Here is a 24,599-nt window from a genome sequence, read left to right as displayed (position 1 = left end):
TACAGCAATTGCTCGGCCTCCGACCGCAAGGCACTTCAGAGGGTTGTGTGTATGGCCCAGTACATCACTGGGTCGAAGCTGCCTGCTATCCAGGACCTCTTCACCAGGCGGTGTCAGAGGAAGGCATAGGACGCACCAGGCCTCCAGTGCACCTTCCCAGCCCAGTACGTCCTGTGCCGGTTCCTCGCACTTGCCCTGAAGAGCGTGTCATCAGTCCGGTGTCACCTGTGCCAGCTCCACGCACCAGGCCTCCAGTGGAGCCGGCACAGGGCGTACTAGACTGGGGAGGCGCAATGGAGGCCTGGTGCATGGAGCCGGCACAGGACGTACCGGACTGGGGAGGCGCACTGGAGGCCTAGTGCGTAGAGCCAGCACAGGTGGCACCGGACTGATGTCACGCTCTTCAGCACAAATGCCGTGCAGAACACACCTGACCAACATCTCTCTCCTCTCTCTCTCTCCCAACGTGTCCATCTCCTCCCTGATGGTCTCTGGCTCTTCAGGGTGAATGCGAGCAACTGGCACAGATGGCACTGGACTGGGGAGGCGCACTGGAGACCTGGTGCATGGAGCAGGCAGAGATAGCACCGGATTGATGTCACGCTCTTCAGCATGCCTGCGCTGTTGCATACTCCTCCCTACCATCACTCTCCGGTATCTTTCATTGAATTCCTCCACCAACCCCCAAACGGGCTCTGGCAGTCCCCGCTGCTCAGTCGACCACCCCATGGGGTTTCTGTTGCCGCGGACCCCGACGCTGATCGTCCTGATCTTTCTGCGATTCTCTCCAAGGAAGGGTCTCGCATCCTCCCCGGATTTCCTCCCAGGTCCAACTCACTTTATCCTCCTGAGCACGCTGCTTGGTTCTTGATTGGTGGGATATTATGTCACGGTCGTGATAAATGGACGGACCAAGGTGCAGCGTGATTTGAGTTCCACATCATTTTATTAACTTCTTATGGTATAGGGGACGGTTGCGTCCCACTTGGGCAAAAAACGGAAAATACAGCCGGCAATTTTTTTTTTAAAGATATAAAAATCAAACTTTCCTTAAATCACACATGTAAGATACTCAATTAAAGCTACACTCGTTGTGAATCCAGCCAACATTTCAGATTTTTAAAAGTCTTTTCGGCAAAAGCATAAGAAGCCATTATCTGATGATAGCCCAAACAAAGAGGGTAGCATATTTCAATCCTGCAGGCGCTACACAAAACACAGAAATAAAATATAAAACATGCATTACCTTTGACGAGCTTCTTTGGTTGGCCCTCCAATATGTCCTATATATATCACAATTGGTCCTTTTGTTTGATTAATTCCGTCCACACATATCCAAATGTCCATTTATTTGACACGTTTGATCCAGAAATAAACAGCTTCCAAAAAACGCAACGTCACTACAAAATATTTCAAAAGTTGCCTATAAACTTTGCCAAAATATTTCAAACTACTTTTGTAATACAACTTTAGGTATTTTTAAATGTTAATAATCGATCAAATTAAAGACGGGTCTATCTGTGTTCAATACAGGAAGATAACAAACCCTGCTACTTTTCACGTCTTGTGCAACTCTCAACAGTGTTACCCAGTTCCTAGATGGCCTACTTCATTACACAAATTAATAACCTCAACCAAATTCCAAAGACTGGTGACATCCAATGGAAGTGGTAGGAACTGAAAACAGGTTCCTAAGAAATATAATTTGCCAATTGAAACTCAGTGAACAGACAAAAAAAATCTTAACGGTTAGTCCTCGGGGTTTTGCCTGCTACATATGTTCTGTTATACTCACAGACATGATTCAAATAGTTTTAGAAACTTCAGAGTGTTTTCTATCCAAATCTACTAATAATATGCATATCTTATATTCCTGGCATGAGTAGCAGGAAGTTGAAATTGAGCATGCTATTTATCCAAAAGTGAAAATGCTGCCCCCTATACCGTAAGAAGTTAAGTGAAAACTTCTCAACAAAAGAATAAACAAGCAACGAAACATGACTTACCTGGTGCAATAAGCACAAACAATATCCCACAAATGCAGGTGGGAACAGGGACACCTTAAGTATGATCCCCAATTAGAGACAACGATAATCAGCTGCCTCTAATTGGGAACCACACTCAAACCAAACATAGAAATATATTGACTAGATCCCCCCCTAGTCACACCCTGACCTAACACACCATAGAGAACCCCGAGGGCTCTCTATGGTCAGGGCGTGACACTGTGCCAGTTCGTCCTGTTTGTTCAAGTGAATCAGAGTTTTCTCTCAGCTCCTGCTTTTCCCCAGTCTCTTTCTTGCCCTCCTGGTTTTGACCCTTGCCTGTCCTGACTCTGAACCTGCCATCTTGTGCCTTTGCTACTACTCTGGATTATCCACCCCCTGCCTGCCCCGACCTGTCGTTTACCTGCTCCTGTTGCAATAAACATTGTTACTTCAACAGTCTGTACTTGGGTCTTAACTTAAACCTGATAGAACTAGCTGTTGCAGTGTGACAGGTACAGTTGTTGACACGGGATGTGTGTTTCAGTGCCTCTGGCCACTTTCCTGGTCTGCAGCTATCAGAGGATCAGGCCAGGTGAGGACCAATTTTCTCCCCAGGCAGTGAGAAGAGACTGCAGGTGTGAATACTCTCTGTACTCTGCTGTTCATGCTCCCAGGTGATTTTATTGATACGTGTTGGCCCTTAGGTCTTCGGCATGGCAAGCAGTACCGGAGTGCCAAGTCTAGGACAAAAAGGCTTCTCAACAGTTTTTACCCACAAGCCATAAGACTCCTGAACAGGTAACCAAATGGTTACCCAGACTATTTGCATTGTGTGCCTCCCCCCAACCCCTCTTTTATGCTGCTGCTACTCTCTGTTTATCATATATGCATAGTCACTTTAACTATACATTCAGGTACATTCTACCACAATTGACCCGACCAACCAGCTATCTGCATTGTGTCCAACCACCCGGTAACCCTTCTTTTTAGCTACTGCTACTCTCTGTTCATCATATATGCATAGTCACTTTAACCATATCTACATGTACATACTACCTCAATAAGCCTGACTATCTGGTGTCTGTATATAGCCTTGCTACTGTTATTTTCAAATGCCTTTTTACTGTTTTATTTCTTTACTTACCTACACACACACCCACATACCTTATTTTCGCACTATTGGTTAGAGCCTGTAAGTAATCATTTCACTGTAAGGTTGTTGTATTCAGCGCACGTGACAAATAAACTTTGATTTGATTCGTCAGGCAGTGAAGGCAAAAGGGTCAGAATGTATCAATACAATCACCTAGGAGCATGAACAGCAGTGTGCTGCATTTTTATTTTTCAGGAGTTCGCCAGTGTCCAGCACCTGCAAAAAAGTACCTAGATGTGAATATGTTCTTCAGCTTTTGTACATGTACTCTCCAATGTGTAGCCTATTAACTCTCCCAACTGGTCTGGCACACCGATCACTAGCTTTAAAAGCAGCTTTCAACATAATGACTAATGTTAGTGCAGAGTGCTCTATTGCCCTACATTATGAGAACGCGTGCCATCATTACAGTTCAGGGGTGGAGAGTGGCAACTCAGAGCGAGCACATGGATAAAAGAGAGAGCATGTGCGGCTTTCTCACTTACGTAAATATATCCATGTACAAAAATGTGCTATTAGGGTTGCGTGACTCGCGCGCAACCGCGTATGCCGCTCCATCCTCTTCTGCGATTGTCAAACTGTTTTATACCACTGTGTCTCAACGACTACCAATATCAAGACCATAACCAACGTAAACTGTTAGTCAAAATTCACATCCGGAATTGATAACTTCCCAAAACAGATTCCCACTGTGGAGTCAACGAGAAGTTCTAATTTCCTGAGTGTATTTGCCTATTGCTGGAACACGGACCGAACAGCTGTCGGATTGTCTCAGTACTCCGGGCTATTTTCTATTTTCCCACCTACAACCCATGTCGAGTGACCGGTCCGTCCTGGAGGGCACAGGAGGAGCTATGAACGGCACCCTGCGCTCGGTTCGGAAGGGCATCTCATGTCGGTTCCAGGACCCAAACTGCACGCGCAACGTGGAGACGCTTTCCTCCTGGAATGACACCGTGGTCAATGAGTACCGGCTGGTGGATCTGCCTTCTGTCACCTCTGTAAGTGTTTCACCTGTGTATTCTGTCCCAGGGAAATGGAATAAATAGTCGAAGTAGCCTGATCATTCATGCAGGACATAGGTTTGAGTAGAGTGGTTTGTTTTGAGTATGGTTGTAAGAATTTGCTATGATTGTACATGTTCCTCAAGTCAAATCATTTATTTAAATGACTGATGCAGCTATAATTTCTGAATGTTATTGCATTGTCTTGTTCAGAAATATTTATCTAAGTAGATCAACAATTCAGATGGACATTTTTTGCATGATAGGCACATTAGGCCTAGAAATCTACTCTCAGCAAAAAAGCTATCTTGACAGCTGTTATGAAACGCATGAATACCATTCTTCTCTGGGTGCAGATTTGACATAAAAAAAACATGCTTATCCATTCACACTGTACTAAAGTGTTATGTTCTACAGAGCAGATCTGACTAGAGAATGAAAAGTAAGCAAGATGTTCATTACACTTATAGTCAAATAGGATCATGTGCATCAAACATTCATGGTTTGGTTAGACTGTCGATCAATAATAACTTACAGCAATGATTCAGAATGGACTCGCATACTTCAGCCTCACTCTTTGTCTGTACTGTATAGTGCCTCCCCAAGGCTATCGATTTGTCACCTATTTGAAAACCTTTATTGATGGCCCATGTCCCTGTTCCTAGCTTTTGCTCTCTCTCTTTCTGCCTGTCTCTCTCTCTCTCTCGTCTGTCTGTCTGTCTGTCTGTCTCTGTGTTTGTGTGTTTCATAGTTATTTGTGAGGTATTTAATGTAACTGTCTAGCTTGCATTCTCGTCTGTCTTACTAAATTGTTCTTAAAGAATGTTACTCACAGTGTAAATACTAATGCTGAGCTTTTTTAAAAATCAACGGGTAAATGAGGTGCAGAGGCCTTTTGGTGGGTAAATATCACCTGCCACCTTTGATTAAATATCAGGATGTCTTTCTGTACATTCTGATGGCATTTCCCTGTGTCTGTCCCTGTCCATGAGTTGACACAGCTGTGAGGGATTGCATTCAGATAAGGGGTGTCTGAGTATCACAATTAGACCGCACAACTTCAATCAGAACCATCCTGTCAGTATAGAAAGGTTTGAAACAAACGGAGTCTAATTCAAAATAATCATTTAAAAAATCCTGAATATTTTTATTCTACTTTCATGCTGGATTTTGATGTGAATGTTTTCGTTCAGTGATAGCTGACTCATTTTAGCTGCTCCCTCCTGCTTTCCCTCCCCTATCCCTATCTTAGCTCAACATACAGAATTGCATCAAATCCCTTCACAAAATTCAAAAAATGCACACCCCTGCATTTCCAGATATTGTTTGTTGGTCTGTTAATTTGGGGTTTTTTCCACACGCTCTCAAACCACCGCCATCAACTTTCGAGACAGAAGTCTCCACGGGCATACACAGACAGACGCCGAGTGGCTCGATCATTGCAATACGTTGTTGGGTTTTGCATAGAAAGAGCACTTCATTGATATTGTGGAACAATAGCAGGACTGTCAGTTTGTGATTAGACGTGCACTTGGGAAAATGCACCCATCCATCTTCATTCCTGAAGGAAACGAGGCACTGCAGAAGGTTGACAATTTATGCAGTACAAAAAAACATGAAATGTATATTAATAGACAGAAATGCGTATCCGTATGTCCCATAGGCACTTGACATGTCTGATTTCTCGTGGCACTTCTGCATCTGTAGCCAGACATAATGAGATTGCCAGAGGCTGTTGGAAAATCGGTTAGTGGCACTGTCTATTGTGTGTGTGATTCATAAAAACATACATAAAAAAAATCTGAATCCACTTACACCAGAGTGACTAGGGTTGTTGATTCATAAAACAGGCCTTCCAGAGATGAAACTAAGCCAGTGTAAGGCCAACCTCTGGAATGCAATGACCCAATCCTTTTAGTCAGCTTGTGTTACAGTGCTGTAATGACACAGCTGGAGCAGCAGGTGGCACACTGCCTCCTGCTAATGGCTGATGGTCACTGACCTTCAGATATGTTTTATATTTATTTAACTAGGCAAGTCAGTTAAGAACAAATTCTTATTTATAACCCGGCCAAACCTGGACGATGCTAGGACAATTGCGAGCCGCCCTATGGGACTCCCGATCACAGCCAAGAAGTGCCTTAGACCGCTGCGCCACTTGACATGTAGTCCTGTGGCCTTTCCCCAAAACTCCTCGCTTAATCCCCAATATCATATCTATCTGAAGAGTTGACAGGTGATTACTATACCCAACCGATATATTGGTTTACCGATATTATCGGCCGACATTGTCCTTGTAACGCTATACCGGTATTGGCTCTTAATATCAGCCTCACGTGCCTTCTTCACACTCTAAATACTCAGTTATCTGTTCCATTTAGTAATTAATTTAAGCATGACCCAAAACCCCGCCCGGTTGTTGTGTGGTATTTAAGCCTTTACATTTGAAAGACCATGATAACGCGAGGAGCGGTCCAGAAAACGGCCTTAATTAAATCCCCATATCAACAGATGTTCCCACAGAGGAGGCACCGTGACTGTCTCCAGCACATCAATAACTCTGATGCCGGGGGCGTTGTGTTTACATGCAGGCAAACTGTCTCAATCGATTATCCTCCACTGAGCTGTACACGCACATGACAGAAAAACCAATCGCCCAGGTAATCCAGCCAGAGGCCTTCAGCATGACAGAGGGTGGGGGTGGGGGGGAGATCAATTCAGAAAACCCCAAGTTGAACCATCAATCATTAAATATGTATCGGAGGTGAAAGATCAATTCAGAAACAAAGGGAAAAAAGTTCACAAAAGTCATGTTCATCTCATCCACAGCCATGTTGTAGCCTGTTATACTATAAGCCTGGCAAGCAAAGCTAGTCAGGCTCTGGCTCACTGAGATTCTTATTTCTACACCACGCACAACCACTTCAAATGGTGGCTTTCCAATTCAAATCTCCCTGATTAGAAGCATGGAGGTCCATCGAGAAATGGGATTGTGGAGATCTACATACGGACACTGTGTCCACAAAGTATCCACCTCCGATAACAGATGATTAGCCTGTCAGACTGTGTCCACAAAGTGTCCTCCTCCGATAACAGATGATTAGCCTGTCAGACTGTGTCCACAAAGTGTCCTCCTCCGATAACAGATGATTAACCTGTCAGACTGTGTCCACAAAGTGTCCTCCTCCGATAACAGATAATTAGCCTAACAGACTGTGTCCACAAAGTATCCACCTCCGATAACAGATGATTAGCCTGTCAGACTGTGTCCACAAAGTGTCCTCCTCCGATAACAGATGATTAGCCTGTCAGACTGTGTCCACAAAGTGATCCTCCTCCGATAACAGATGATTAGCCTGTCAGACTGTGTCCACAAAGTGTCCTCCTCCGATAACAGATGATTAGCCTGTCAGACTGTGTCCACAAAGTGTCCTCCTCCAGATAACAGATGATTAGCCTGTCAGACTGTGTCCACAAAGTATCCACCTCCGATAACAGATGATTAGCCTGTCAGACTGTGTCCACAAAGTGTCCTCCTCCGATAACAGATGATTAGCCTGTCAGACTGTGTCCACAAAGTGTCCTCCTCCGATAACAGATGATTAGCCTGTCAGACTGTGTCCACAAAGTGTCCTCCTCCGATAACAGATGATTAGCCTGTCAGACTGTGTCCACAAAGTGTCCCTCCTCCGATAACAGATGATTAGCCTGTCAGACTGTGTCCACAAAGTGTCCTCCTCCGATAACAGATGATTAGCCTGTCAGACTGTGTCCACAAAGTGTCCTCCTCCGATAACAGATGATTAGCCTGTCAGACTGTGTCCACAAAGTGTCCTCCTCCGATAACAGATGATTAACCTGTCAGACTGTGTCCACAAAGTGTCCTCCTCCGATAACAGATAATTAGCCTAACAGACTGTGTCCACAAAGTGTCCTCCTCCGATAACAGATGATTAGCCTGTCAGACTGTGAAATGTCAGAATAATAGTAGAGAGAATTATTTATTTAAGCTTTCATTTCTTTCATCACATTCCTAGTGGGTCAGAAGTATACATACACTCAATTAGCATTTGGTAGCTTTGCCTTTAAATTGTTTAACTTGTGTCAAATGTTTCTGATAGCCTTCCACAAGCTTCCCACAATAAGTTGGGTGAATTTTGGCCCATTCCTCCTGACAGAGCTGGTGTAACTGAGGCCGGTTTGTAGGCCTCCTTGCTTGCACACGCTTTTTCAGTTCTGCCCACAAATGTTCTATAGGATTGAGGTCAGGGCTTTGTGATGGCCACTCCAATACCTTGACTTTGTTGTCCTTAAGCCATTTTGCCACAACTGGAATTATGCTTGGGGTCATTGTCCATTTGGAAGAGCCATTTGCAACCAACCTTTAATTTCCTGACTGATGTCTTGAGATGTTGCTTCAATATATGCACATAATTTTCCTTCCCTCATGATGCCATCTATTTTGTGAAGTGCACCAGTCCCTCCCGCAGCAAAGCACCTCACAACATGATGCTACCACTCCCGTACTTCACGGTTGGGATGGTGTTCTTCAGCTTGCAAGTCTCCCCCTTTTTCCTCCAAACATAATGATGGTCATTATGGCCAAACTGTTCTATTTCTGTTTCATCAGACCAGACATTTCCTGTTTCATCAGACATTTCTCCAAAAAGTACGATCTTTGTCCCCATGTGCAGTTGCAAACCGTAGTCTGTCTTTTTTATGGCGGGTTTGGAGCAGTGGCTTCTTCCTTGCAGAGCGATATAGGACTCGTTTTACTGTGGATATAGATACTTTTGTACATGTTTCCTCCAGCATCTTCACGGGGTCCTTTGCTGTTGTTCTGGGATTGATTTGCACTTTTTGCACCAAAGTACGTTCATCTCTAGGAGACTGAACGTGTCTCCTTCCTGAGTGGTATGATGGCTGCGTGGTCCCATGGTGTTTATACTTGCATACTATTGTTTGTCGAACGTGGTACATACTATTGTTTGTCGAACGTGGTACCTTCAGGTGTTTGTAAATAGCTCCCAAGGATGAACCAGACTTGTGGAGGTCTATCTTTTTTTCTGATGATGTCAAGCAAAGAGGCACTGGGTTTGAAGGTAGGCCTTGAAATACATCCACAGGTAAACCTCCAATTGACTCAAATGATGTCAATTAGCCTATCAGAAGCTTCTAAAGGCATGACATCATTTTCTGGAATTTTCTAAGCTGTTTAAAGGCACAGTCAATTTAGTGTATGTGAACTTCTGACCCACTGGAAATGTTATACAGTGAATTTTAAGTGAAATAATCTGTCTGTAAACAATTGTTGGAAAAATTACTTGTGTCATGCACAAAGTAGATGTCCTAACCAACTTGCCAAAAATATAGTTTGTTAACAAGAAATTTGTGGAGTGGTTGAAAAATGAGTTTTAATGACACCAACCTAAGTGTATGTGAACTTCCGAATTAAACTGTATACCTGTATGTCTTATCTCTATCAGAGTGTGTTTGTACAGCACTGAAAGAGGAGAGAGGATAGAGGCTCAGATGCTGGTTGGACAGTGAGGCAGATAGGCAAACGTGTCCACACATAAATGCATCGTGACTCTACAGCAACGGTCATCCTTCTGTATGTATCTCAGTGTTTAGAAATTGCTTTTTGAAGGTGCCTTTCATATGAAGCTGATAGAAATCCTAACCACGCTGTGCGATGATGTAATAACTGTTTAATAGCTGCGTAATACGAACTGGGTTAGACTGTCTGATGGGTTAGGGCCGCTGTTTTATCACGCAAGAGGCAAAACTCAACTAAAGAGAAAACAATTACTGCCTTGCCTTGGTCATTACAAATCACTCACTTGATTTACGTTGATAATAATTAGGCCTTCAGAAAAACAAGAAGAGAGGTGTGATAGAGAATTGTTCCCATACCTCCCTCGTGATTTGGAGCTGGCTACTGTAGTAAGACTTGGAATTCACGAGTGGAGGAGGAGGAGTTGGGGGAAGATTGGACCGTTATTAAACAATCTGTTACCTTTCTGGAATAGGTGGCCTTGAAAACAGTCTCCCACTGACTCTCACATGCCTCCCCCACTCATTACCACCCACCACGGCACTGACCGCTGGCTCTGATAGCGACAACTTGTAATTACTATTCTAAAGAGGGAGACCTGAACTGTCTCTGCTCCTAATTCATGCCGAATTAAATGAATTGACCTCGTGTATGAGGATGGCAGGGCTTCAGTAGCGTTCAAGCTGTCAATTCATGCAAAAGGTAATCAGATATGGTTGGCATCAGCAGGTTTTTGAACGTAGCATTAGAGTCAGCACTGAATCAGTTAAAATCGATATTGCTTTATTATTTCCCTCAGGGACAATTATTAAGTCAGAGAGCACAAGAGCACAACTATATCCTCCACAAGCTAGACAGAAAGAGAGTTTGGACACATCTACTCATTCAAGTTTTTTATTTTTATTATGACTATGACATTGTAGAAAAAAAGTGTTAAACAAATCAAAATATATTTTAGATTTTAGATTCTTCAAAGTAGCCACCCTTTGCCTTGATGACAGTATTGTACATTAGAACTGACAATTAGACTGTACAGGTGTATTAAAGGATGAAACGAGAATGATTCCATGATGTAATTGATGCTGTTAGAAAAGATTCAACTATAGAGACACAATGACCTAAATACTGTATACCCTGATGTATTTTGTAAGACTCAAGGGTTGACTGCCTTTAGCACGCACACACACACACGCACACACACACACACAGATACACACGCACGCACGCACACACACACACACAAAAACACACACACACACACGCGTGCGCGCGCAGGCACACACAATCACACAACAAAAACTCCCGTTACTCTGTGTGTGAGGCAGCAGTGTAGTCTGATCTCGTGTGGGAAGAAACCACGGCTGCTGCTTCTCTAATGAAAAGAGAAAAGAGTCCCTGAGGATCTCAACTTTACAACAGGAGTATTTTCATCCCCTTATAGAGGGATGCTTTTTAATAAGCAAAACTATTCAGATATGATCAAACTCAACAAAACATTTTAATGAACCTCTCCAGAATAGTGGTGCCAGGAAGGAACTCTTTAGTCAGCCAGACAGATCTCAGTTGGTCTTTAGTGGCACTATGACAGAAGTCCTCCTCCTGGGCTATATGTAGTAAGCAAGCAATCTGAAGCATGTTCATTAGCCAGAATGTTTAAAAAGCTTTTGAGATTTCTTACTGTCATTAGAGTGCTGTACCTTTATGTTCGGAAATGGCAGCCCGGTGTTGGGGATAATGACCAGTGCTCCGATCTCTTTTCAAACCATTAGCATCAGATTATGATCAGTATTGCACTGTTTATTAGTACCTAATGGTCTCATAGCTGACCTGCATGCACCTAAATATGGGCAGAGAGAATTTTACAGCTCAGAAAGCAAAGATCTAAACAGGTGCCTTTTCAAAAACCATGTTGGGTATTTTCTTCAAAGTTTATTTTTTTCACGCTTGATGTATCACTGCTTATTTGTTCATTGAAAGGGCAAAGCTTTTATGTTTTTTTGTTCAGCCCTTCCTGTGATCCAGCGCACTTTGAGATCATGCGGAAGAATACGCACATTGACTGAACCTCCTGGCTGAACAAAACAAAATCAGGTTGTCTTCCAAAGAAAAACTTTTTTTTGAAATGTGTAGCCAGAGACAGTTAATATCATGAGTCATCTGTCGCATATAATTGTCACATTCGTTGTATGGAGGAGACCAAGGCGCAGCGTGGTAAGCGTACATTCTTCTTTAATAAAGAAAGAATACTGAACAAAATGAACCGTGAAGCAAATATGAGTAGTGCAGACAGGTAACTAAACATAGAATAAGAACCCACAAATAACCTAGATAAAATGGCTACCTAAATATGGTCCCCAATCAGAGACAAAGATAACCAGCTGCCTCTGATTGGGAACCAATTCAGGCCACCATAGACATACAAACCCCTAGATATACAAAACCCCCTAGACAATATAAAACTAACAAACCCACCCATGTCACACTCTGATCTAACCAAAATAATAAAGAAAACAAAGATAACTAAGGTCAAGGCGTGACAATAATAATATGAATGATGGAAACTGTCTCGGCTAAGTGAAATAAAAGGAAATGGAGAAATAAAGTGCTGTCCAGATGTGCATTTAAAAAATATATGTTTCCTATTTATACCATGGCATTGTTGAATACTTGTTTATAATTGGCTTGATGGGCATTATAAAGCGTGCATTATTTCCCTATAATAAACAGTATATTTGCATGGTAGAATTCAATGGCTATAGTTCATTCTTACATGTTCTAAGTTTGAGCTGCTTTTGAAAGCAAGAGTCGAATTAAAAAATTATAGGTATTGTTGAAATGTATTTTTTGGAATTAAGTATCTTATTGGCTGCCAACCTCTCTGTCACGACTTCTACCGAAGCCCGACTCCCGATTCCTGAGGGGGACAGGGCCTTTGATCACCTGAGGGCTCTGTTTACCTCGGCTCCCATGCTGGCCCATCCGGATCCCTCTTTGGCATTCATAGTGGAGGTGGACGCGTCCGAGGCTGGGATAGGAGCCGTGCTCTCTCTCAGCGCTCGGGTACGCCACCAAAGCTCCTCCCCTGTGCCTTCTTCTCGAGGAAGCTCAGCCCGGCGGAGCAAAACTATGATGTGGGGGACCGGGAGCTGTTGGCTGTCGTCAAGGCTTTGAAGGCATGGAGACATTGGCTTGAGGGGGCTAAACACCCTTTTCTCATCTGGACTGACCACCGCAATCTGGAGTACATCCGGGCAGCGAGGAGACTGAACCCTCGCCAGGCAAGGTGTGTCATGTTTTTCACCCGTTGTGTTTTCACCCTTTCTTACAGACCAGGTTCCCAGAACGTGAAGGCAGACGCACTGTCCCGGCTGTATGATACAGAGGAGCGGCTCATGGATCCCACCCCCATACTTCCGGGCCTCCTGCCTGGTGGCGCCGGTAGTGTGGGAGCTGGACGCGGACATTGAGCAGACGTTGTGTGCAGAGCCCGCTCCCCTCCAGTGTCCTGCTGGGCGTCTGTATGTTCCATCTGCTGTCCAAGACCGGCTGATCTATTGGGTCCTCCTCTGGTCATCCAGGCATCGGTCGGATGGTGCGCTGTCTGAGCGGGAAGTACTGGTGGCCCACTTTGGCTAAGGACTCGAGGGTTTATGTTTCCTCCTTCTCTGTGTGCGCCCAGTGTAAGGCTCCTAGGCACCTGCCCAGAGGTAAGCTACACCCCTTACCCGTTCCACAGTGGCCATGGTCACACCTGTCGATCGATTTTCTGACCGATCTCCCACCATCACAGGGAAACACCACAATCCTGGCTGTTGTGGATCGTTTCTCTAAGTCCTGCCGTCTCCTCCCTCTGCCCAGTCTCCTTACGGCCCTACAGACTGCGGAGTCCTTGTTTACTCACGTCTTCCGGCACTACGGGGTGCCTGAGGACATAGTGTCTGTTCTGGTTCCTCAGTTCACTTTGAGGGTCTGGAGGGCGTTCATGGAACGTCTGGGGGTCTCGATCAGCCTTACCTCGGGTTTTCACCCCGAGATTAATGGGCAGGTGGAGAGAGTAAACCAGGATGTGGGTATGTTTTCGAGGTCTTATTGCCAGGACCGGCCGGGGGAGTGGGCAGTGTTCGTGCCCTGGGCAGAGATGGCCCAGAACTCGCTCCGCCACTCCTCCACTAACCTCTCCCCCTTCCAGTGCGTACTGTATCAGCCGGTTCGGTCTCCTTGGCATCAGAGTCAGACCGAGGCTCCTGCGGTGGACAACTGGTTCCGGCGAGTGGAGGAAACATTGGACACCGCCCATGTTCATCTTCAGCGCGCCGTGCTGCGCCAGAAAGCCGGCGCAGACCGTCACTGTACTGAGGCCCCGGTGTTTGCACCGGGGGACCGGGTCTGGCCCTCGACCCAAAACCTGCCCATCCGCCTGCCCTGCCGAAAGCTGGGTCCGCGGTTTGTGGGGCCATTTAAAGTCCTGAGGAGACTGAACGAGGTAAGTTACAGGTTACAGCTTCCCCCCGATTACCGTATTAACCCCTCGTTCCATGTGTCTCTCCTCAGGCCGGTGGATGCTGGCCCGCTCCATGAGTCTGAGGTGCGGGAGGTTCCTCCACCCCCTCTGGACATCGAGGGGGCCCCGGCGTGCTCCGTTCGTTCCATACTGGATTCGAGGCGTCGGGCGAGAGGCCTTCAGTACCTCCTGGACTGGGAGAGGTATGGTACGGAGGAGAGATGCCGTGTTCCGGTGGAGGACGTGTTGGACCCTTCAATGCTGCGGGAGTTTCACCGTCTCCGGATCGCCCTGCTCCTCACCCTCCGGTTCGTCCCCGGGGCCGGTGACGGTGCGCTGCTGGTACCATGCATCAAGGGGGGGTACTCTCACGACTTCTGCTGATGTCAGTTCCTCTCCTTGTTCGGGCGGTGTTCGGCAGTCGACGTCACCGGTCTTCTAGCCATCGCCGATCCATTTTTAATTTTCCATTTGTTTTGTCTTGTTCTCCCACACACCTGGTTTTCATGTGTGCAACTGGTTACACACACACAGTGTTTTTCACATACAATGTTTTCAACCCATTGTTTATATTCATTTATACAGTAATTATTATTCAACATGTCCTCACCTGTGATTTTAACTCTACCTCTTGATGCATGGCATTCTGATATTCCTGCTACGCCACCATGTCTATGTCAGTTATCAGTTAATCTGAATATTCTCTCATAATTGATTTGAATTACTTATTTAAGCATTTTTTGTTTATGATACCTAATTATCTAATGTTAGTGGGGCATATTACTCTATTTTAATGTTACTCCTTAATCACTATGATAAATAACATTGTTTTTCTTGAGTGTACTGTTAAGAGTTGAGGTTTACTTTGAAGTCCAAGGTGTGGCAATACAGATTAACTCAATTTCAGCACAGACATGGTGGAGCAGCAGGAAGATTTATGTGTTGTGAACTTACAGGTTTGGAGTTCAAATCCCTAGGGGAGGATGTTGAAGATTAATTACTGTATAAATGAACATTCATCATGTGTGTCAAATATGTAAGTTGAAAACATTGTATGTTAAAAGCACTCACTGTGCAACTAGTTATAGGTAAGATGCCCAAATAAAATAAAAATGTTGAATGAACATATGAGACAATTTGAGCAAACACATCATTTTAAGTTGAGATCATTTTTGCACAAGTTTTCTCATCTTGGAGCTATGTTTGGGAGAACTAAACATTCTAACTTCAGGTAACATTTTGACCAAAAAGTTGAATAAACTAAAAAAAGTCTGTGAAACCAATTGCTTAATAATATTTAGTTGAAACAGCTATTAGTTTTTTACAGTGCATAGTCAAAATAGAAAACAAGTTGTAATACCCCTAGTAATCACTCCTGGTAAAATCATTCCAGTGGACATATCCAAGGTGTCAGTGGATCAAAATAGTGGTGTGATGATGACAGAGTAAGTAAGATTATTGACTGCCATAAAAGTTGAGATCTTCAGCTTAACATTGGCTCCGAGAGTTCAATGTGGAACCCATTGTTTTCTTTGCAAGTTGTGTAAGTTCGCTGGAGAAGCCCACAATATCCCAGACATATCTCCCTTATAACCCCTGACATATGCTGGTATTCTGTCCAGGACATATCTTTTCCATTATACCACCCTGTCTGACTGTCTGATGTAGCACCTCTGACTCTTCTTCCTGTTTGATCTGTGGACAGGCAAAGTTTGGGGGCTTTTTATCTAAACCCAGTTCAAACACTTCTCCTAGTGGTTGTCAAACACTGCCACCTGGGGGATGCATCGCAGACAGGTGTGGTTCATCTGAATTTATCAAAGGAATTCAAGGTCTTTGTCTACAGAGATAGTGGCCTTGGACTATTTGTTCGGGTGTATTTGTGTGTGGGCCATTATCATCATTGTTGTCCTCATAATTGTCCTACTCCTCCTCGTCATAACGATTGTCCTCTTCCTCTTCTTCCATCTCCTCCTTCTCCCTGTTAGACTCTGTGAGAGTGGGGTAGTGTGAGACCACCATACATATGCGTGCATTCCACTCAGTCTGAAGTGACTGAGACTTGAAATGACAGGGAGATTTCGCCTGGTCTTATTTATTCCATCACGCCTGTGTTGGTGGGGACATTTATCCCTGTTGATGTGTGTCCTCTCGCGGCGGCTTCAGAGCAGTCGAGCAGGAAGTTGACCCTGCGTACCCTGTGCTACTAACTCAACCAAATGCTCTCTTAAAACCATTCCGGAGACCCTCCGGATGGAGAAGGATTAAAAAACTGTGATGTTTGCGTATTGATTTTAATTTGTGAGAGTGAATAAGGAAACTGTCATTCAAGTTTTTGAATCCAAACGGCTCTTCATTCGTATTGAAGCTCAGAGAAGTTCATTTCTCAGATGGCCAGTGAATGTGACAGTAATTATTCACAGTTAAGGAAAACGAATCCAGATGATTATATGCAGAGTTAGTCTGCTTAGTGCTTTAAGGCTGGATAATCACTTAATAATAATTATTATTATCTTTTATCTTTTTTCAGCCTTGTAGAGAAAAGGAAAAGGTTGAAAACAGTGTCATGGTCTAAATCGGGGGGTATAACTCTCCAGTGGTCTACAATCACAGTCCTGCTAGTTTTTGTTTTCCCCTGGAGCCTAGTTGATGAATTAATGTCACTGACTGCCCAAGTCTAAATTAGCCACTGATTAAAATGGCAAGAGCGAAACCAGGATGCACTACCCAGCTAACAACAAACACTCCCACAACTTTAGAGACGTTTCCTTAAGAGTCTCATTTGTTCATTACCTAAGATCTTTATAGGAATGTTCCAGTGATGTGCAAGGACTGTTTTCAGGAGACCATTCCCTTGATGTCATATAGAACTTGCCCAGAATGTGGTTGCCATGTTCTCTGAATATAAGATATTAATGTCCTAGAAACTTTTTAATGGGAACCATGCAAGAACATTCATGTGTCCAATGACATTTAAAACATAGGACGTTCTGTCATGGTCCCCTGGTGGTTTTTGTCTAGTTCAAAGCTTGTTCCAGGGTCATCCCTAAAGACGTTTTTAGGACGTCGCCTGATGGTCTTAAAGAAACGTTCTCCCCCCAAAAATGTGTTTACACACCACCCCTTGTTACTGTTGCCGAGCCCATCAAGGCCCCGATTGGTGAACCACTGATCCATTCACAGCTCTTTGTCTCTAACAAGATTAGGGACACACAGAAACACTGCTTTTAACATACAGTGTTTTCCAATTACATACAACGAGCCCCAAAAGTATTGGGACATGGCATTTTTTTGTTTTGGCTCTGTACTTCAGCACTTTGGATTTGAAATTATAAAATGACTATGAGGATGAAGTGCACATTGTCAGCTTTAATTCGAGGGTATTTTCATCCATAACAAGTGAACCGTTTAGAAATTACAGCCCTTTTTGTACATAGTCCCATATTCCTAGCACGCAATGATTACATCAAGCTTGTGACTCTACAAATTTTGTGCCCAATAGAAATTAACGGTAAATAATATATTGTGTCATTTTGGAATCACCTGTATTGTAAATAAGAATATACTGTTTCTAAACACTTCTACATTAATGTGGATGCTACCATGATTACGGATATTGATACTTGTGCGTCTAACTTTGTCACTCATCATGATTCACGATTCATTCAGGATTATCTGTAATCATGATAGCATCCACATTAATGTAGTGTTATGCCTTCTCCCGCTCCTCCCCTCTGGCGTTCGACGTCGCCTGTATACTAACCACCGGTCCTGGGATCCATTATTACACGCACCTGTACGTCATCATGAGGCACACCAGGACTCCATTACCACACGTATTACCTCCCCTATATCTGGCACTCCCTTAGGTTCCTCCCTAGTAAGTATTGATCCTGTGTTCATGCAAAGATGCTACTGTTATGTTGTCTCCTTCCATGTTTGTTGTTAAACGTTTCACCTGCTTCTCAACTCACAGCCTCTTCGTTACAGAATACTGACTCAAACCATGGAAGCAGCAGGAGAACAAAATATCTCCCAGATGGTCAATGAGCAGGGATACCTTCTACATCAACACCAGGACCAGCTAGGGAGAGGTTCTTCGCAATGTCTTGAACATATCCGGGAGGCGTTGCCGTCAACTAGCGGAGGATACACTACAACCAGTCGAGCCAGCAAGCCAGCACAACAGCCCATTCAGCAACCCGCTCAGGTCAGCGATGCCCGTTTGTCCCTCCCGGATAAATATGGCGGCACCCCATCTATATGCCGTGGCTTCCTATTTCAGTGCTCCCTCTACTTTACGCACCAGAGAGGAGCCCCCAACATGAGAGATCCAAGGTTACCAAGGTTATTTCTCTGCTGACTGGGTATGCTTTGGAATGGGCCATGGCCGTCTGGGAGAGGAGGAGCTAGCTTCATATGAGGGGTTCATGGCTCTGTTCAAATGCATCTTCGATCATCCCCCAAAGGGCAGAGAGGGGGGTGAGCGCTTACTCCAATTACTGCAGGGGGACCAGACGGCTGCCAGACGCGCTCACCTTCCGGACAGTAGCAGCATCCAGCGGATGGAACGAGCTGGCGCTTTGCACGCTATTCCGAAGAGGTCTACGCAAGGAGGTTCCAGACAGAATTGGCCTGTCGAGATGACAACCTCTCTTTGGACGCACTCATTGCAATGGCCATCTGTCTGGATAACCTACTACGGGAGCGTCGATACTTATCACTTCTCTCCCTCCCTCAGGGAACACTCTGGATCAGAGCCTGAACCCATGGAGGTAGGGGTCTCCCGACTCCCCGCGGCGGAATGATGCAGACGGAGACAGATGGGGTTCTGTCTGTATTGTGGTCAAGGGGGGCACCGGTTCCAGCAGTGTCCGGAACTTCCTAATAGGGGCTCCACAAGAGCAGAGGGACGGTCATGTGATCTTCCACCTCATAGGGCAGGAGTGAGTATTCCATCTTCCATCACTTTCTGCTAAACTCTTTTTGGTGTCCATCACACTAGTTGACTGTCGCTCATGTACTATGTCTACAGCGTTAGTGGATTCATGTGCCGCGGGGAACTTTATTGACCAGACCCTTGCCTCCTCTCTTATCATCATCTCATACCCACTCTCCTCTCCTTTCCCGGTTCAAGCCCTTGATAATCGGCTACTAGTATCCGGAACCATCACACACATCACCCAACCACTCACCCTCACTGTGGAGCCCATTCATCACAAGATCATCCTCGGCCTCTCTTGGCTTCAACTCCATAATTCCACCAGTTCATGGTCGAGGATGAGAATCACAGACTGGTCACCCAAATGCCGGAGGACCTGCTTCCCCATCCCCTGTGGTTCCACGTCGGTTGAGAGTCCTGTGCTTGCCCTTCAGCCTAACATCCCGGAGGTATACCAGGACCTGCGGGAGGTATTCTCCAAGATCCGCACCACCTGTCTTCCCCCTCATCGCCGCTGGGACTGTGCCAGTGACCTGCTGGCAGGGTCTGCGCCTCCATGCAGACGCATCTACCCTCTGTCGGTAGTTGAGACCCAGGCCATGGAGGATTACATCCAAGAGGCACTCCAACAAGGTTTCATCCGCACGTTCACTTTTCCTGCGTCGACTAGTTTCTTCGTCGTGGACAAGAAGCCTGAGACAAGAAGTCCCACAGATGAGCAGGGACCCTGGGCATCTTTCTTTTGGTGCTTTTCAGAGTCAAAGGCCCCTTTAGTGTCCTAAGCTTTCATAACTGTGACCTTAATTGCCTACCGTTCCACAAGTGCATGTTCATGAATTGTTTATGGTTCATTGAACAAGCATGGGAAACAGTGTTTAAACCCTTTACAATGAAGATCTGTGAAGTTATTTAGATTTTTACGAATTATCTTTGAACGACAGGGTCCTGAAAAAGGGCCGTTTCTTTTTTTGCTGAGTTTATTTATGTAAAAAATAGGGACCAAAATGGAAATAAGTCCCTGACTTTATTGTGCAATCCCGGTCACATTTATAAATCTTTGTGGGCCACGGCCGTCTGGGAGAGAGGAGAGGAGCTGGGTTCCTATGAGTGGTTCATGGCTCTATTCAGGGCCTCTTCGACCATTCACCAGAGGGCAGAGAGGGATGTGAGCGCCTACTCCAACTACGGCAGGATGGCCCGACCGTGATGGAGTACGCGCTCACCTTTCGGACAGTGGCAGCGTCCAGCGGATTAAATGAGCCGGGGCTTCTCACCCAAATCAGAATTGTGCGAAGAGGTCCAGACGGAGTTGGCGTGCCGAGACGACAACCTATCCTTGGATGCCCTCATCACGATGGCCATCCATCTGGATAACCTGCTTCGGGGGTGTCGGTAGCCCCATCGCCTTTCTTTCTCCTTCGTTGACCGTTCTGAGTCAGAGCCTGAACCCATGAAGGTAGGGGCCACACACCTCCCTGTGGCCGAGTGACACCTTCGGAGACAGTTGGGGCTCTGTCCCCATTGTGGTCAGGAGGGGCAGTGGCTCCAGTGGTGTCTAGTGTGTCCCAACCTGAGGTCCATTAGGGTATGCTGCAAGGAGGCATGAGGACTGCAGTCATGGCCAGGGCAATAAATTGCAATGTCCGTACTGTGAGACGCCTAAGACAGCGCTACAGTGAGACATGACGGACAGCTGATCGCCTCGCAGTGGCAGACCATGTGTAACAACACCTGCACAGGATCGGTTGGCCTGTTGTTGGCCTGTTGTAAGGCAGGTCCTCACCAGACATCACCGGCAACAACGTCGCCTATGGGCACAAACCCACCGTCGCTGGACCAGACAGGACTGGTAAAAAGTGCTCTTCACTGACGAGTCGCAGTTTTATCTCACCAGGGGTGATGGTCGGATTCGCGTTTATTGTCGAAGGAATGAGCATTACACCGAGGGCTGGAGCGGGATTGATTTGGAGGTGGAGGATCCGTCATGGTCTGGGGCGGTGTGTCACAGCATCATCAGACTGAGCTTGTTGTCATTGCAGGCAATTTCAACGCTGTGTTACAGGGAAGACATCCTCCTCCCTCATGTGGTACCCTTCCTGCAGGCTCATCCTGACATGACCCTCCAACATGACAATGCCAACAGCCATTCTGCTCGTTCTGTGTGTGATTTCCTGCAAGACAGTAATGTCAGTGTTCTGCCATGGCCAGCGAAGAGCCCGGATCTCAATCCCATTGAGCACTTCTGGGACCTGTTGGATCGGAGGGTGAGGGCTAGGGCCATTCCCCCCAGAAATGTCTGGAAACTTACAGGTGCCTTGGTGGAAGAGTGGGGTAACATCTCACAGCAAGAACTGGCAAATCTGTGCAATCCATGAGGAGGAGATGGACTGCAGTACTTAATGCAGCTGGTGGCCACACCAGATACTGACTGTTACTTTTTATTTTGACCCCCCCCCCCTTTGTTCAGGGACACATTATTCAATTTTTGTTAGTCACATGTCTGTGGAACTTGTTCAGTTTATGTATCGTGTTACGGTTTTCTAGTGGTGATGAAGGAGAGTCGGACCAAACTGCAGCGTGTCGATTGAGATTCATGTTTAATCAAATAAAGAAACACAAACACTACACAAAACAATAAACGTAATCAAAACCGAAACAGCCTATCTAAGTGCAAACTAACCGAGAGTACACATAGGACACTAAGGACAATCACCCACGACAAACTCAAAGAATATGACTGCCTAAATATGGTTCCCAATCAGAGACAACGATAAGCACCTGCCTCTGATTGAGAACCATTCCAGACAGCCATAGACTTTGCTAGATAACCCACTAAGCTACAATCCCAATACCACCACCAAAACCCCAAGACAAACACACACAACACAAAAACCCCATGCCACACCCTGGCCTGACCAAATACATAAAGATAAACACAAAATACTTTGACCAGGGCGTGACAGAACCCCCTAAGGTGCGGACTCCCGAACGCACAACCTAAACCTGTAGGGGAGGGTCTGGGTGGGCATCAGTCCGCGGTGGCGGCTCTGGTGCTGGACGTGGACCCCACTCCATAATTGTCTTAGTCCACCTCCTTAGTGTCCCTTGAGTGGCGACCCTCGCCGCTAACCTTGGCCTAGGAAACCTAACAACGGGCCCCACTGGACTGAGGTAGCTCGGGACCGAGGGGAAGCTCGGGACAGAGGGGAAGCTCGGGACCGAGGGGAAGCTCGGGACCGAGGGGAAGCTCAGGAGTGAGAGGAAGCTCAGGAGTGAGAGGAAGCTCAGGAGTGAGAGGAAGCTCAGGCAGGTTGATGGATCTACCAGATCCTGGCTGGCTGGTTCCGGCAGATCCTGGCTGACTGGCACTTCTGGCGGATCCTGGCTGACTGGTGGATCCTGGCAGACTGGCGGATCCTGGCTGACTGGTGGATCCTGGCAGACTGGCGGATCCTGGCTGACTGGTGGATCCTGGCTGACTGGCGGATCCTGGCTGAATGGCGGATCTAACTGATCCTGGCAGACTGGCGGATCCTGGCTGACTGGCAGATCCTGGCCGACTGGCAGTTCTGGCGGATCCTGGCTGACTGGTGGATCCTGGCAGACTGGCGGATCCTGGCTGAATGGCGGATCTAACTGATCCTGGCAGACTGGCGGATCCTGGCAGACTGGCGGATCCTGGCCGACTGGCAGTTCTGGCGGATCCTGGCTGACTGGTGGATCCTGGCAGACTGGCGGATCCTGGCAGACTGGCGGATCCTGGCAGACTGGCACTTCTGGCGGATCCTGGCTGACTGGCGGATCCTGGCTGACTGGCGGATCCTGGCTGACTGGCGGATCCTGGCAGACTGGCGGATCCTGGCTGAATGGCGGATCTAACTGATCCTGGCAGACTGGCGGATCCTGGCCGACTGGCAGATCCTGGCCGACTGGCAGATCCTGGCCGACTGGCAGATCCTGGCTGACTGGCAGTTCTGTCGGATCCTGGCAGACTGGCGGGTCCTGGCAGACTGGCAGTTCTGGCAGATCCTGGCCGACTGGCAGTTCTGGCGGATCCTGGCCGACTGGCGGATCCTGGCCGACTGGCAGATCCTGGTTGACTGGCAGTTCTGGCAGATCCTGGCTGACTGGCAGATCTGGAAGAGTCTGGTTGACTGGCAGATCTGGAAGAGTCTGGTTGACTGGCAGATCTGGAAGAGTCTGGTTGACTGGCAGATCTGGAAGAGTCTGGTTGACTGGCAGATCTGGAAGAGTCTGGTTGACTGGCAGATCTGGAAGAGTCTGGTTGACTGGCAGATCTGGAAGAGTCTGGTTGACAGCAGATCTGGAAGAGTCTGGCGGCGCTGGGCAGCCTGGCGGCGCTGGGCAGCCTGGCGGGCTGGGCAGCCTGGGCTGGGCAGACTGGCTGGGCAGACTGGCGACGCTGGGCAGACTGGCGACGCTGGGCAGACTGGCGACGCTGGGCAGATGCTGGGCAGCGGCGCTGGGCAGACTGGTGACGCTGGGCAGACTGGGGGCACTGGCGGCGCTGGGCAAACTGGCGGCACTAGCTGCTCCATATAGGCTGACAGCTCTGGCGGCTTCTTACAGACTGACAGCTCTGGCGGCTCCGTGCTGACTGGCTGCTCCTTGCAGCCTGGCAGCTCCTTGCAGACTGACAGCTCTTTGCAGACTGACAGCTCCGTGCAGACTGACAGCTCCTTGCAGACTGACAGCTCCTTGCAGACTGACAGCTCCTTGCAGACTGACAGCTCCTTGCAGACTGGCTGCTCTATGCAGACTGGCTGCTCTATGCAGACTGACATCTCTGGCTGCTTCATGCAGACTGACAGCTCTGGCTGCTCCATGTAGGCTGACAGCTCTGGCGGCTTCTTACAGACTGACAGCTCTGGCGGCTCCGTGCAGACTGGCTGCTCCTTACAGACTGGCAGCTCCTTGCAGACTGGCAGCTCTGGCTGCTCCATGCAGACTGACAGCTCTGGCTGCTCCATGCAGACTGGCTGCTCCATGCAGACTGACAGCTCTGGCTGCTCCATGCAGACTGACAGCTCTGGCTGCTCCATGCAGACTGACAGCTCTGGCTGCTCCATGCAGAGATCTCTGGCTGCTCCATGCAGACAGCTCTGGCTGCTCCATGCAGACTGACAGCTCTGGCTGCTCCATGCAGACTGACAGCTCTGGCTGCTCCTCCATGCTGCTCCAGACTGACAGCTCTGGCTGCTCCATGCAGACTGACAGCTCTGGCTGCTCCATGTAGACTGACAGCTCTGGCTGCTCCATCCATGCGGACTGGCAGCTCTGGCTGCGCTGAACAGGCGGGAGACTCCGGCAGCGCTGTAGAGGAGAAAGGCTCTGGCTGCGCTAAACAGGCGGGAGACTCCAGCAGCGCAGGAGAGGAGAAAAGCGCTGGCTGCGCTGAACAGGCGAGGCACACTGAAGGCCTGGTGCGTGGTG

General features: G+C 47.0%; 1 protein-coding gene across 1 annotated transcript in view; it reads left to right on the top strand.

The window, feature by feature from the left end:
- Window positions 1-3,633: 3,633 nt before the first annotated feature.
- LOC112250772 (melanopsin-A-like) overlaps window positions 3,634-24,599 on the top strand; it is an 89,429-nt gene continuing 68,463 nt past the window's right edge. The window contains exon 1 of the mRNA XM_024421231.2: window positions 3,634-4,142. Coding sequence (XP_024276999.1) covers window positions 3,954-4,142 — 189 coding nt within the window. The 5' untranslated portion in view covers window positions 3,634-3,953. The remainder of the gene's footprint in view (window positions 4,143-24,599) is intronic.

The sequence above is a fragment of the Oncorhynchus tshawytscha genome, linkage group LG01, assembly GCF_018296145.1.
Source record: "Oncorhynchus tshawytscha isolate Ot180627B linkage group LG01, Otsh_v2.0, whole genome shotgun sequence".
Classification (NCBI taxonomy): domain Eukaryota; kingdom Metazoa; phylum Chordata; class Actinopteri; order Salmoniformes; family Salmonidae; genus Oncorhynchus; species Oncorhynchus tshawytscha.
This window is presented reverse-complemented; position numbering and strand designations above follow the sequence as displayed.